This window comes from Thalassophryne amazonica, chromosome 13 (genome assembly GCF_902500255.1).
Source record: "Thalassophryne amazonica chromosome 13, fThaAma1.1, whole genome shotgun sequence".
NCBI lineage: Eukaryota > Metazoa > Chordata > Actinopteri > Batrachoidiformes > Batrachoididae > Thalassophryne > Thalassophryne amazonica.
The window spans coordinates 98,558,339-98,572,286 of NC_047115.1; the positions used below are offsets into that span (position 1 = coordinate 98,558,339).

Below are 13,948 nucleotides of genomic sequence, written 5' to 3' on the forward strand. Positions count from 1 at the left end.
GCCTCCTCCACTCGTCCCTGTGGCCCGCTGACAGAGTTTTTCAGCTCGGTGGTGGTTACTTTAATGCGGCATTGATTCCTTGCAAGGATCTTTGAGAGGACACTGAGTCGCTTTGCGTATAAGGACCCGGGACGGACTGTTTGGAATGTCCATCCAGAGACAGAGCAGCACGTCCTCACGTACTGTAATACATACTCCAGAGAAAGGCAAGAGCTTCTGTCGGAATTTAGAAGAACAGATCTGAAAGAAGTTTCTGTTGGAAGTAGTGCTGCTGTAACGAACTGATGCAGCAGGTGGCAGCAACGCAACAGTCAGGATGCCGGCTGCCATTACACGCCGAAGAAGAAGAGGAGAAAGGGGGCGGGGCTAAGAGCAGCAGCAGGATGGATGACGCTTCAAAGCTGCGGCTGGTTTCCGGACTCATTCGAAGTTTTGAGGATTTTCCGACTAAAGGTGTTGTGTTCAGGTAGGACAGAAATAAATATAAAGTCACCTTTAACCGTGAGCATCCTGACAGGACACGGCTGGGTCACGACCGCGATAACCGACCTGATTCACTCACAGAGTGAACGCATGAACGGAACCGTGAGAGACAGAAACCACTGAACGAACACGGGGTCATTGGCCCTATATCCCATAATCCCTTGCGCGCCAGAGAGTTGCTGCGGTCTCATCGGGTCGCGGCGCCGCCATCTTGAAAGGTTGAAGCGCTGCAGCTGTCAGTGTTAAATACTACTCTGAGCTTGTGATCACTGTCGCTTCTCTGGCCGACTTCTCCTGCGTTCTTTACATTTAAGACGTGAAAACTTGTGTTTAGGTCAATTCAGATACGTAGATTCGATTTCTGAAGTCAGATGTATCGTAACTGTTGATCGTTTCTCTCTATAAGACTGCGAATGGAGCATAAAGTGGAGCTGCTGTCAATAGAAAACTCATGTCAACAGTCCTCATATTCTTTATTTTTTCCTCTGTGCATTGACAGCGAAGGGTTAGAACGAAATCATCCCCTGCTGGACCGCAGCGCAATCTGAGGAAGGGTGGTCCCCGGCGGCCGCTCACGTCGTTCAGGGATATAGGCGGTCGGGTGCTCGAAATGTATGTATGTACGAGGTCTATTAGATAAGAAACCGACACTTTTATTTATTTATTTTTAAACTATATGGATTTGAATGACGTGCGATTACATCAATCATGCTTGAACCCTCGTGTGCATGCGTGAGTTTTTTCACGCGTGTCGGTGACGTCATTTCCCTGTGGTTCAGCCCTCTCGGCTGAATTCCTTTGTTTCACACGCTGCTCGAGACGGCATGCGTTGCTTTATCAACATTTTTTCTGGACCTGTGAGGAATATCCGAGTGGACACTATTCGAGAAATTAAGCTGGTTTTTGGTGAAAAGTTTAACGGCTGATGAGAGATTATGGGGTGTTTCTGTCGGTGTAAGGACTTCCCACGGAGCGGGACGTCGCGCAGCGCTTCCAGGCGCCGTCGTCGGCCTGTTTCAAGCTGAAAACATCCTAATTTAAGGCTTAATTCACCCAGGACATCGTGAGAGAACAGAGAAGATTCAGAAGAGGCCAGCATGAGGAATTTATGCGGACATTCCACTGTTTAAGGACATTTTATAATGAAAGACGTGCGCGCAAATTCGCCAAGTCGTTTCCGTGACGACTCCGCGAATCTGTGTGTGCCACGACAGGAAAAACACCTCAGTGTTGAAAACCATTTGTAAAATTCAGGCGGCTTTTGATGGCTTTCAACAAGTGAGTAACTGAGAAATTGTTTAACAGCTTGGGCATGTTCCAACTTGCCCGTTAAGATTTCCAACTGAGGTGTTTTTCCTGTCGCGACCCCCCGCGGTCGGGTCCAGCCCGACATGCGACTTTGCCCACACGTTCTTTCATTACAAAATGTCCGTTAACAATGGAATGTCCGAATAAACTCCTCATGCCGACTTCTTCTGAAAGTTCTCTGTTCTCTGACGACTTCCTGGGTCAACAGAGCCTGAAATGTGGAAGTTTTCAACTCGTAACGGCGAGACGCTGCCGCCTCGAACCACAGATCGCCGTCAGGCGCCGTGGGCCGTCCTTAAAACAACACTAACAGACCAAAATCTCTCATCAGCTGTTAAAATTTTTACCTAAAACCAGCTGAATTTATCGAATGGTGTCCACTCAGTTGTGCCTTACAGTTTTGAAAAATTTTGATCAAACAAAGCAGCAGTCTCTGAGTCATTCCTAAACAATGAAAAAACGACGAGAGGGTGGGCGACTCCTCACTCAAAGACTACCCACAGGTGAATGACGTAACCGACAGGCGTGAAAAAACTCTCGCATGCCCATGAGGGTTCAAGCATGTGTGATGTAATCACACGTGATTCAAATCCATATGGTTTTTGAAAAAAATAATAAGGTCGGATACTTTTCTAACAGACCTCGTATGTATGTATGTATGTGTGTGTGTGTATGTATGTATGTATGTATGTATATATATATATATATATATATATATATATATATATATATATCATAAACAAAAGTGGATGGATAATAAAAGTCATAATGGATAATATAGCAATAGTGGATTTTTTTTTTTTACTTGCACTGAAAGAATAAAACACCACTTAACTAGCTACAGGAGAGTTATTTATTACACACACATTTATTGCACACAGCTCTATGAGCTTCAGCCTAGTATAAGTAATAAAGCATGTAGCAACAAGACCTAAAGCTCCACATCTATGCACAAGTTGACCTAATAAATGTCTTAAAATAGTTTGTCCAACTACAGGGGGATCACACTCCTCAGCGTCCCCGGTAAGGTCTATTCCAGAGTACTGGAGAGGAGAATTTGACCCATAGTCGAACCTCGGATTCAGGAGGAGCAGTGTGTTTTTCGTCCTGGTCGCGGCACACTGGACCAGCTCTAACCCGCTCCATCGGGTGCTCGAGGGTTCATGGGAGTTCGCCCAACCAGTCCACATGTGCTTTGTGGATCTGGAGAAGGCGTTCAACTGTGTCCCTCGAGGCACCCTGTGAGGGGTGCTCCGGGAGTACGGGGTCCGGGGTCCTATGTTAAGGGCTATCTGGTCCCTGTACGACCGCAGCAGGAGCTTGGTTCGCATTGCCGGTAGTAAGTCAAACCGGTTTCCAGTGCACGTCGGCCTCCGCCAGGGCTGCCCTTTGTCATCGGTTCTGTTCATTACCTTTATGGACAGAATTTCTAGGCGCAGTCAGGGTGTAGAGGGGGTCCGGTTTAGGAACCACAGAATCTCATCTCTGCTGTTTGCGGATGATGTGGTTCTGTTGGCTTCGTCAAATCAGGACCTTCAGCGTGCACTGGGGCAGTTTGCAGCTGAGTGTGAAGCATCCGGGATGAAAATCAGCACCTCCAAATCCGAAGCCATGGTTCTCGACCGGAAAAAGGTGCTTTGCCCTCTTCAGGTCGGTGGAGTGTCCTTGCCTCAAGTGGAGGAGTTTAAGTATCTTGGGATCTTGTTCACAAGAGAGAGACGGATGGAGCGTGAGATCGATAGACGGATCAGTGCAGCATCTGCAGTGATGCGGTCGCTGTATTGGACCGTCGTGGTGAAGAGAGAGCTGAGTAGGGGGGCAAAGCTCTCGATTTACCAATCGATCTACGTTCCGATCCTCACCTATGGTCATGAGATTAGGCTCAGGTTTTCACACACTGCATCAGGGATTTTGGTCCACTCCTCCATACAGATCTTCTCTAGATCTTTCAGGTTTGGAGTTTCAGCTCCCTCTAAAGATTTTCTATTGAGTTCAGGTCTGGAGACTGGCCAGGCCACTCCTGGACCTTGAAATTCTTCTTACGGAGCCCCTCCTTTTCTGCCCTGGCTGTGTGTTTGGGGTCATTGTCATGCTGGAAGACCCAGCCATGACCCATCTTCAATGCTCTTACTGAGGGAAGGAGGTTGTTTGCCAAAATCTCACGATACATGACCCCATCCATCCTCCCTTCAATACGGTGCAGTCGTCCTGTCCCCTTTGCAGAAGAGCACCCCCAGAGTATGATGTTTCCACCCCTATGCTTCACGGTCAGGATGGCTTTCTTGGGGTTGTTCTCATCCTCTAAACATGGTAAGTGGAGTTGATTCCAAAAAGCTCTATTCTGGTCTCATCTGACCACATGACCTTCTCCCATGCCTCCTCTGGATCATCCAGATGGTCACTGATGAACTTAAAACAGGCCTGGACATGTGCTGGGTTGAGCAGGGGGACCTTGCTGCCCTGCAGGATTTTAAACCATGACAGCATCATGTGTTACTAATGTAATCTTTGTGACTGTGGTCCCAGCTCTCTTCAGGTCATTGACCAGGTCCTCGTGTGTAGTTCTGAGCTTTCTCAGAATCATCCTTACCCCACAAAGTGAGATCTTGCATGGAATCCCAGACCGAGGGAGATTGACAGTCATCTTGTGTTTCTTCCACTTTCTAATAAATAATCATAACAGTTGTTGTCTTCTACCAAGCTGCTTGCCTGTTGTCCTGTAGTCCATCCCAGCCTTGTGCAGGTCTACAGTTTTGTCCCTGGTGTCCTTAGACAGTTCTTTGGTCTTGGCTATGGTGGACAGGTTGGAGTGTGATTGATTGAGTGTGTGAACAGGTGTCTTTTATACAGGTAACAAGTTCAAACAGGTGCAATTAATACAGGTAAAGAGTGCAGAATAAGAGGGCTTCTTGAAGAAAAATTAACAGGTCTGTGAGAGACAGAATTCTTACTGGTTGGTAGGTGATCAAATACTTATTTTATGCAATAAAATGAAAAATAATTGTTTAAAAATACAATGTGATTTTCTGGATTTTTTTTTTTTTTTTTTAGATTATTTTTCTCACAGTTGAAGTGAACCTACGATAAAAATTACAGACCTCTCCATTCTTTGTAGGTGAGAAAGCCTGCAAAACTGACAGTTTTTTTCATGTGGCACTGCTTTTATGAGTCAAAGACTTTGGTCAGCCAATTTCTAACACCAAACCAGTTCATCCACATGAATAAATGTATTTTCACTAAAGATTTGAAGACTTAAAAAAAAATTCAGGTTTATACCCCAATATTTTTACATCCAGACACACATTCACAGACAACATTCTGAAAGCTGAGATTCTTCTGAACATTATGATATGCAACACATGGGTATTATACTGAAAAAACCGTATCTTTAAATGAGTAATTACTGAAAATATGGTAAAGTCCAGAAAATACCCCCTGGACCCCAGAGGGTTAAACTTGTCCCAGATGGAAATGCTGTGCTAAAAACTGAATTCCACCAACTGAAAAATGTGTGACCAGTGCGACTTATACTCCAGAGAATGTGGTATGCCTGTAATTTGTTGTTTATTGACTGTTATTAGTGTTAATGCACTTTTTAATGAATTTCCATTTTGGATGTCTGCAGAGATATTTCTCCTGTTCTGAGAGACCCGGCAGCCCTGACAGCAGTGATTGACCTGTTTGAAGAACATGTGAAGAAAAAGCACAAGCAGGTGGATCTCATCGTGGGTAAGCAGCACCGTTCAGTTAAATCCAGGACCTTCTTAAAATCTGCTCTATTAGGCAGGAAACGCACACAATTCAAAGTTGATTTTAAACTGTTGAGTGTTGAAAATCCAAATGGACTGTGATCCTTGCAGGTACACAGAGACGGTACAGGAACCAGGCTGGGTCCCTCCTTGCCGTCCATCCATGTCTGCTTGTCACTTGAGCTTTTTGAAGTCTGTGTGTTTGTGTAGGTATTGATGCCCGTGGGTTCCTCTTTGGACCTCTGCTTGCTCAGCGACTCAATGTTGGCTTTGCCCCGGTCAGGAAGAAAGGCAAACTTCCCGGGCCGACAGTTTCAGTGGCATACAGTTTGGAATATGGCAAGGTAAAGGTTGGACTCACCCAAACGCAAAGCAGAGACACCTTAATTTACAGACTTCAGGGTTTTGTCATGTTTTCTTCCCACAGATATACAAGATTAGGGACGTTTTCAGTAAAACTGAGTATGGAGGAACTAAAAACTGATAAATGACGGCTGATGTGTTCTTCAGTTACAATATTCTGTCTTGGAGATGTTTTACGTGGAAGCAGTCCTAGAAGTCCAACACCTGCTGAGGCAGGACATCCTATGACTTAGACAGGTTGCTTTTTCAGACCAGTTTGTTCCACCTGCTATAATGAAGAACTGAGACCTGGACCTGAATACTCATTCAGATATGGGTGCATCAGCATTTGGGCACTTTCGGGCTTTTACACATTTCAATTTTTTATCAGCATCAAATTTCAGAACCATCAGTCTTCTCCATATCCAGATTTCTAAAATAGATTTTTTTGATGAGTGACTGAAAGTATCTTGGACTTCGTTTCCATCAGCTTTCTGAGAATGTCCTCATGAAGGTGCCGCCACACTTCACCACAGTGTTAGCTAACAAACGGGAATAACTGCTGCCATTCCAGGCGGAGGCTGAGATCCAGGCAGACGCTGTGACACCAGGACAGAAGGTTCTACTCATTGATGACCTTCTGGCGACTGGAGGTGAGGAATCTCCAGATCTGATAAGAAGAATGTTCACGGTGTGTCAGGGAGAAAAGCAGGGGGCCTAAGACGGACCCCTGTGGAACCCCATATTTTACGTCACCAAGGTTAGATGTAGTGTTGTTGTACCAGGGACATGTGGTGAGGTTGATGGCTGGTGAGGCACTGACTTCATCACAATCGGGTTTATAAACATATAAACCCCACAGAGTATCTTATTCACTGTTTGACTGGCAGCAGTTAACAGGTTATGTGTAAAATCTCATATCAGCATTCTTCACACATACAGACTGTAGCACACAAAAGAGCACATTTAATTAAAAAAAACATGTTATTATGGCCTTACCTTTACTTATAAATGAAGCCGATATGTGCCGCTCCTTCTGAACAAAAGCATTGATGACTTGTTTGTAAGTGTTCCTTATCTTCCTTCAGTTTTAAAAGTCTCTCTGTCTCAGTGGAGATCACTGCCAGGGAAGAAAGTCGTCCTTTCTGGCTTTGAATGTGAGCGGTCGACCGCTCGTGTTTGAGAAAATTCTTCAGGTCACAATGTCCCATCTGAGTCCAGACAGTCACAAGTTGAAAAAATAAAGCAGCAGAAAAGGCGTTTTCTTAATGGACGTTCACACAGCCAGACTTTAACTGTGTCCCACTCCGTTTGAAAAGAGCAGGTCTTCTGTCCCGCAGCCCTTCCTTTAATTATTACCTCCTGCTTCTATTGAAAGTCCAGTTTAGAAAATTGTTTCAGTGTGGATATGTAATCCTCCATTCTGAAAGTAAAATAAATGAACGGCTGCTCTTGTAGTTTACTGTCACTTATTCTGCAGCTGAGGAGTTGCTGCAAGAAGAATCCCTGGGATCACTAGTGCCCCCTAACATGAGGCAGGAGAACTGCGTCCCTCACCTTGTGCGTTTTTGCAGCCGTTTTCTGATCGCTCAGCACACGGAACACGTTACACACACATACAGCTGTTGACAAAAACACTGTACATTATGTACATCAGCTAAACTATGGAATTTAAGTTCATACAACCAAAGTGTCCATTTTAATGGAGACACACAGAGAGACAGTGAGACAGTCTGACTGCACAGCATGTCAGAGTTAGTCCAGTGAATGAACAATCCAAGGTGAGGCTCGGCTGGCTGCTGCCTCACCGCATGTCTCTGCTCAGTATTTGAACAGCAAATAGTTAAAAAGAAAATAATTTAAAAGTATAAATTACTGGATGAATTTAACCATTTAATTTATTTTTTCATTTTACATCTTTTCTATCCATGATGACAGGTGAGGTACAGACTCACCTGACCACAGGTCAGTGTGTTGTACAAGACACAGTGAGAACGACTGGTTAGGTATGATGTCAACCATGCAAGGGCATTCCCACTAATCCCAAAAATGATTTTTCAGCTATCGTCAGCACGCCAGAGAGATACTATCAAATTCTGTAAATCTCGGTAATACCTCAGTAATGGCGCCCACCTCAATAGCAGGGTGTAGTGGCTGAGTTAAGGCAATCTGGGATATGTTTAACCTACCGTCTTCTATTTTCTTCTCAAAGTAATCCAGGAAATCTTGTGCTGTAAAAGGAGAGTGACTTACAGGTGGTTGTCCATGAATAAGTGTTGCCACCGTGTGGAACAAGAACTTTGAGTTATGCTTGATTTTGTTGATCAAATCAGAGTAATAGGTCCGCTTTGTAGCCAGTAGTGCATGCTAATAGTATAAAATAGCATCGCACTACACGAGGTGCAATAGTTCTAGTTTTGAACTACTCTATTTTTACTCTAGACCTCTAGCCTTATGCTTGAGGTCATGCAAGTTATCATTGAACCAAGGTGACTGTCCCTTGGGAGCGTGGTTTTAATATAGGTGGAGCGATCACATTGAGTTTGGTTGTAAGCGCCAAGTTTAATCTTTCCACAAGATGGCTGAATGGTCATTTTCCAAATGTGACGCTCAGATATCAGGCAGTTTGGCTCCAAGTTCAGTTGTAGTTGAGGAGTTGATGTGTCACCACAATGATTAATGAGGTTCTTGTTGCAGTAAACACAGCAATAAGACTGTAAGCTTAATAAGTGAGTGATCGGAGACCACTGACCCAAGAGGCATAATGTCGATATTTGTGACAGTGTTACCACGAACGAGGACCAAATCGAGGGTATTTCCACTGTGTACTGAACACAGTGGAAATACCAAAAACGTGATGTGATTGGCAAAAACTAACACCAGATTTGGATTCAGTGTGCCCAAATTATCAGTTGGAAAAACTCCATGCAAGAAAAATCGTGTTGACGGGTGTAATTAGATTGTTTATCAATAGTGATTTTGAGGACAGTGACCTTATGTTAATGAGATGCTTAAAAATAGGTTTAGGTTTCAGAAGTTCCATACGGTTTCTAGGTAACAGACACAAAATATTTAATATTGCTGGAACAGCCAGTGGCCCATCCTCAATTTTAACGTCCTCCAATATAGTAATGGGTATTAAGCTTGCAAGGCATATTCCTGTATAATTTTTTTGTATACGTCTGTGGAAACAGGCCACAGTCTCAACTTGATGAATTTCCCTCCCTGGCACATAAACTGCACTGCCACCATAGTGTCTTTTGTGCACTAATTTCCCTGCGAAGCTAATGGATTCCACACCCACATTTGTCATAAGCCTTGCAGGGTCTCTATTCACCTGCTCTGTGGCCTGCTGTAAAGTCATAATGTTATCCTCCCTGTAGAGCTCTATCTGTATTTGCAGACAAGATGGCGGCGCCTTCCCCGTTAGGATAAAGGCCGTCCGGCATCAGCAAGCCACGGCGGCCCCAAAATGAAGGCCAGTTACCAGTAAAACTAAAGCCTTGCTGTCTACAAAATTGCACCAGCCACCTATTTAACAACGTCAGCCTGCTAAACACCTCATCATTACCCTGGAAGGGGAGGGGACCAGAGATTATTTATTAAAGCCGACACATCTGGCAAGGTCACAGGTCCTTTCTGTCCATTTTTGTTAGCTCAGAGTGCTTCATTCTGACATCATTGGCACAAATGTGAATAACTATGTGGCCATATTTGGTGTCATGTTGCTTTGGCTGTCTGCCCTTGTGCAACGTCAGCACCCTAAGATGATTCTGATTTCATTCTGAATTTGATTCTGAGAGGCAATGTCGGGTGCCCTGGCCCCAGGAATACATTTCACGTCAGCTGGCATCTGTAATCTGATTTTGCGGGTGATAGAATCCCTTATCACTAACGCATTCCGTTTTGACCTGGAGATAAGGGTAGACGTCTCCCGTGGGCTTGGAGAGTTATCAACAGTCATCTCCAAGACTGAAAAACAGTTCACTGTGGTGACTGTGGTCTGGGTACCAGAAGTGGGCACCAAGCCCTGCACGACTTCTTCCGTCTCACATCAGTCTGAAAGCCATCGTCTTTAGCCGGTGTTGCTAAGATATTGCTAATGGATGCACTAGCCGCTAAGCCACTAAGATAATCTGAAGTGCCTGTAACATGTAACTCCACTGAACGAAGTTGCTCTATCTTATGAACACGGCTCTCTAAAAGAGCCGCCCTTCCTGTCAGCATTGCACAAGATTAAGGTAGAGAGTAGTAATTTGTGCACCAGAAAATCCAAGTGTATAGCCAAACTAGCACACGCTAACCGCTAACAAAAACTCTAACCACTCCTAAGATTCACACAGGAGTAAAATAATGAGCTAAAATTCACAGTGGTTACACTTAAGACTAACAGATGTATTAGACAGTTAACAGAAATAAGAGAACAAATACAACCTTGTATTAATGAGAAGAGCGTTGTTGGAGCCAGCAGTCCGTCCGGGAGAAAGTTACCAGGTAGTAGTAATTATTAATCTGTCGTTAACTTCAGGATTTTCTCAGAGTTTAAAAGTAAGAAATTGCTTAATATTCAGCTTTTCACTGAAGCAAGTAAATCCTCTAAGATCCTTTGTTTGAACCTTCTTTTGAAAGGACATAATTAAAAATGAAAGAAAAAAAAAAGCTGTGCACCTTTAACAGGTGGACACATGAAAGTGTCCATGGAATGTTGGATAGGGTCAAATGGGGGAAAGTATCGTGCCCAAAATCTTACTGTGCATGTGGCACATAATCTGTTCCAAAGGTTTAAATAATTTGTGCCCATGAGATAAGTAAATAAAAATTTGGCTTTGCGTGGGCCAAGATATTGAAAAGGTGATTTGTTGATTCTGAGCAAACAAAATTTGTTGTGTGCTCAATAAATGGATTATTATCCGCATAAACAGGTGCCATATTTTCCATAGCATAAGTTGCACTTTTTTCCGTATTATCAGCTCATTAATTTGTTTTGTTTTGGGTTTTTTTGATTGGTGTCATGTATTTCTTATTAATAGTATGTTTCATTTTGTTTAGTGCTTTGATTGCTGTGAAAGTCCAGTTATAGTTATTCTAATTATTATTATGAATAACAACTGTGATTTTTTTTTTTCAGTACATAAATGTCACCTGAGTATAATTAGCAGGGCCTCCAGCGCTAGAGAAATATAACGCAATGCTAAAATACCGTCGGCCGTATGAGCAATGTGTTCTTTATAATTTACAGTTTAAGAAATTATTAAGATCCTGTTGTCTTACGTACAGTTTCTACATGTTCAATAACAATTCAGAAACCCTGTCTCTCTGCGCATACACACACATACACATATGTATGTGTGTGTCTACATTACAGTAGGTTAAAATAGGTGTGTTATCAGGTTATAAAACATTTTCAGTTTTAGAGGTGTTTATTTGTAGCTAACTCTTACATAATATATGAACATGAGCTTTTGAAAAGACTGGAACTTAGCTTTGAGTTAGCAGATGTTAGTGTGCACGCTAAAATTGTTGTTCTCTGACAGTGTGTCTGTGTGTCCATGTTGTTCTGTGTGTGTCCGTGTTGTTGTTGTTGTTCTCTGACAGTGTGTCTGTGTGTCCATGTTGTTCTGTGTGTGTCCGTGTTGTTGTTGTTGTTCTCTGACGGTGTGTCTGTGTGTCTGTGTGTGTCCGTGTTGTTGTTGTTGTTCTCTGACGGTGTGTCTGTGTGTCCGTGTTGTTCTATGTGTGTCTGTGTTGTTGTTCTCTGACGGTGTGTCTGTGTGTCCGTGTTGTTCTATGTGTGTCTGTGTTGTTGTTCTCTGACGGTGTGTCTGTGTGTCCGTGTTGTTCTATGTGTGTCTGTGTTGTTGTTCTCTGACGGTGTGTCTGTGTGTCCGTGTTGTTCTATGTGTGTCTGTGTTGTTGTTCTCTGACGGTGTGTCTGTGTGTCCGTGTTGTTCTATGTGTGTCTGTGTTGTTGTTCTCTGACGGTGTGTCTGTGTGTCCGTGTTGTTCTGTGTGTGTCTGTGTTGTTGTTCTCTGACGGTGTGTCTGTGTGTCCGTGTTGTTCTGTGTGTGTCTGTGTTGTTGTTCTCTGACGGTGTGTCTGTGTGTCCGTGTTGTTCTATGTGTGTCTGTGTTGTTGTGCTCTGACGGTGTGTCTGTGTGTCCGTGTTGTTCTATGTGTGTCTGTGTTGTTGTGCTCTGACGGTGTGTCTGTGTGTCCGTGTTGTTCTATGTGTGTCTGTGTTGTTGTTCTCTGACGGTGTGTCTGTGTGTCCGTGTTGTTCTATGTGTGTCTGTGTTGTTGTGCTCTGACGGTGTGTCTGTGTGTCCGTGTTGTTCTATGTGTGTCCGTGTTGTTGTGCTCTGACGATGTGTCTGTGTGTCCGTGTTGTTCTATGTGTGTCCGTGTTGTTGTTCTCTGACGGTGTGTCTGTGTGTCCGTGTTGTTCTATGTGTGTCCGTGTTGTTGTTCTCTGACGGTGTGTCTGTGTGTCCGTGTTGTTCTATGTGTGTCCGTGTTGTTGTTCTCTGACGGTGTGTCTGTGTGTCCGTGTTGTTCTATGTGTGTCCGTGTTGTTCTATGTGTGTCCGTGTTGTTGTTCTCTGACGGTGTGTCTGTGTGTCCGTGTTGTTCTATGTGTGTCCGTGTTGTTGTTGTCGGACGGTGTGCCCGTGTTGTTGTTCTCTGACGGTGTGCCCATGTTGTTGTCGGACGGTGTGTCTGTGTTGTTGTTGTTCTCTGACGGTGTGTCTGTGTTGTTGTTGTTCTCTGACGGTGTGTCTGTGTTGTTGTTGTTCTCTGACGGTGTGTCTGTGTTGTTGTTGTTCTCTGACGGTGTGTCTGTGTTGGTGGTGGTGTTCTCTGACGGTGTGTCTGTGTTGGTGGTGGTGTTCTCTGACGGTGTGTCTGTGTTGTTGTTCTCTGACTGTGTCTGTGTGTCCATGTTGTTCTCTGACGGTGTGTCTGTGTTGTTGTTGTTCTCTGACGGTGTGTCTGTGTGTCCGTGTTGTTCTCTGACGGTGTGTCTGTGTTGTTGTTGTTCTCTGACGGTGTGTCTGTGTTGTTGTTGTTCTCTGACGGTGTGTCTGTGTTGGTGGTGGTCTCTGACGGTGTGTCTGTGTTGGTGGTGGTCTCTGACGGTGTGTCTGTGTTGGTGGTGGTGTTCTCTGACGGTGTGTCTGTGTTGTTGTTCTGTGTGTGTCCGTGTTGGTGGTGGTGTTCTCTGACGGTGTGTCTGTGTTGTTGTTCTCTGACTGTGTCTGTGTGTCCATGTTGTTCTGTGTGTCCGTGTTGTTGTTGTTCTCTGACGGTGTGTCTGTGTGTCCGTGTTGTTCTCTGACGGTGTGTCTGTGTTGTTGTACTCTGACGGTGTCTGTGTGTCCATGTTGTTCTATGTGTGTCTGTGTTCTCTGACGGTGTGTCTGTGTTCTCTGACGGTGTGTCTGTGTTCTCTGACGGTGTGTCTGTGTTGTTGTTCTCTGACGGTGTGTCTGTGTTGTTGTTCTCTGACGGTGTGTCTGTGTTGTTGTTCTCTGACGGTGTGTCTGTGTTGTTGTTCTGTGTGTGTCCGTGTTGTTGTTCTCTGACGGTGTGTCTGTGTGTCCGTGTTGTTCTGTGTCTGTGTTGTTGTTCTCTGACGGTGTGTCTGTGTGTCCGTGTTGTTCTGTGTCTGTGTTGTTGTTCTCTGACGGTGTGTCTGTGTGTCCGTGTTGTTCTATGTGTGTCCGTGTTGTTGTTGTTGTTGTTCTCTGACGGTGTGTCTGTGTGTCCGTGTTGTTCTATGTGTGTCCGTGTTGTTGTTGTTGTTGTTCTCTGACGGTGTGTCTGTGTGTCCATGTTGTTCTGTGTCTGTGTTGTTGTTCTCTGACGGTGTGTCTGTGTTGTTGTTCTCTGACGGTGTGTCTGTGTGTCCATGTTGTTCTGTGTCCGTGTTGTTCTCTGACGGTGTGTCTGTGTTGTTGTTCTCTGACGGGTGTCTGTGTGTCCATGTTGTTCTGTGTCCGTGTTGTTCTCTGACGGTGTGTCTGTGTTGTTGTTCTCTGACGGTGTCTGTGTGTCCATGGTTTCT

The 13,948-nt window shown here is 44.4% G+C and overlaps 1 protein-coding gene across 1 annotated transcript in view; it reads left to right on the forward strand.

Annotated features, from left to right (window-relative positions):
- The first annotated feature begins 341 nt into the window (after nucleotides 1-341).
- aprt (adenine phosphoribosyltransferase) overlaps nucleotides 342-13,948 on the forward strand; it is a 20,076-nt gene continuing 6,469 nt past the window's right edge. Inside the window, exons 1-4 of the mRNA XM_034184794.1 lie at nucleotides 342-466; nucleotides 5,417-5,520; nucleotides 5,751-5,884; nucleotides 6,457-6,535. Of these exons, the coding sequence (XP_034040685.1) occupies nucleotides 384-466; nucleotides 5,417-5,520; nucleotides 5,751-5,884; nucleotides 6,457-6,535 (400 nt within the window). The 5' untranslated portion in view covers nucleotides 342-383. The remainder of the gene's footprint in view (nucleotides 467-5,416; nucleotides 5,521-5,750; nucleotides 5,885-6,456; nucleotides 6,536-13,948) is intronic.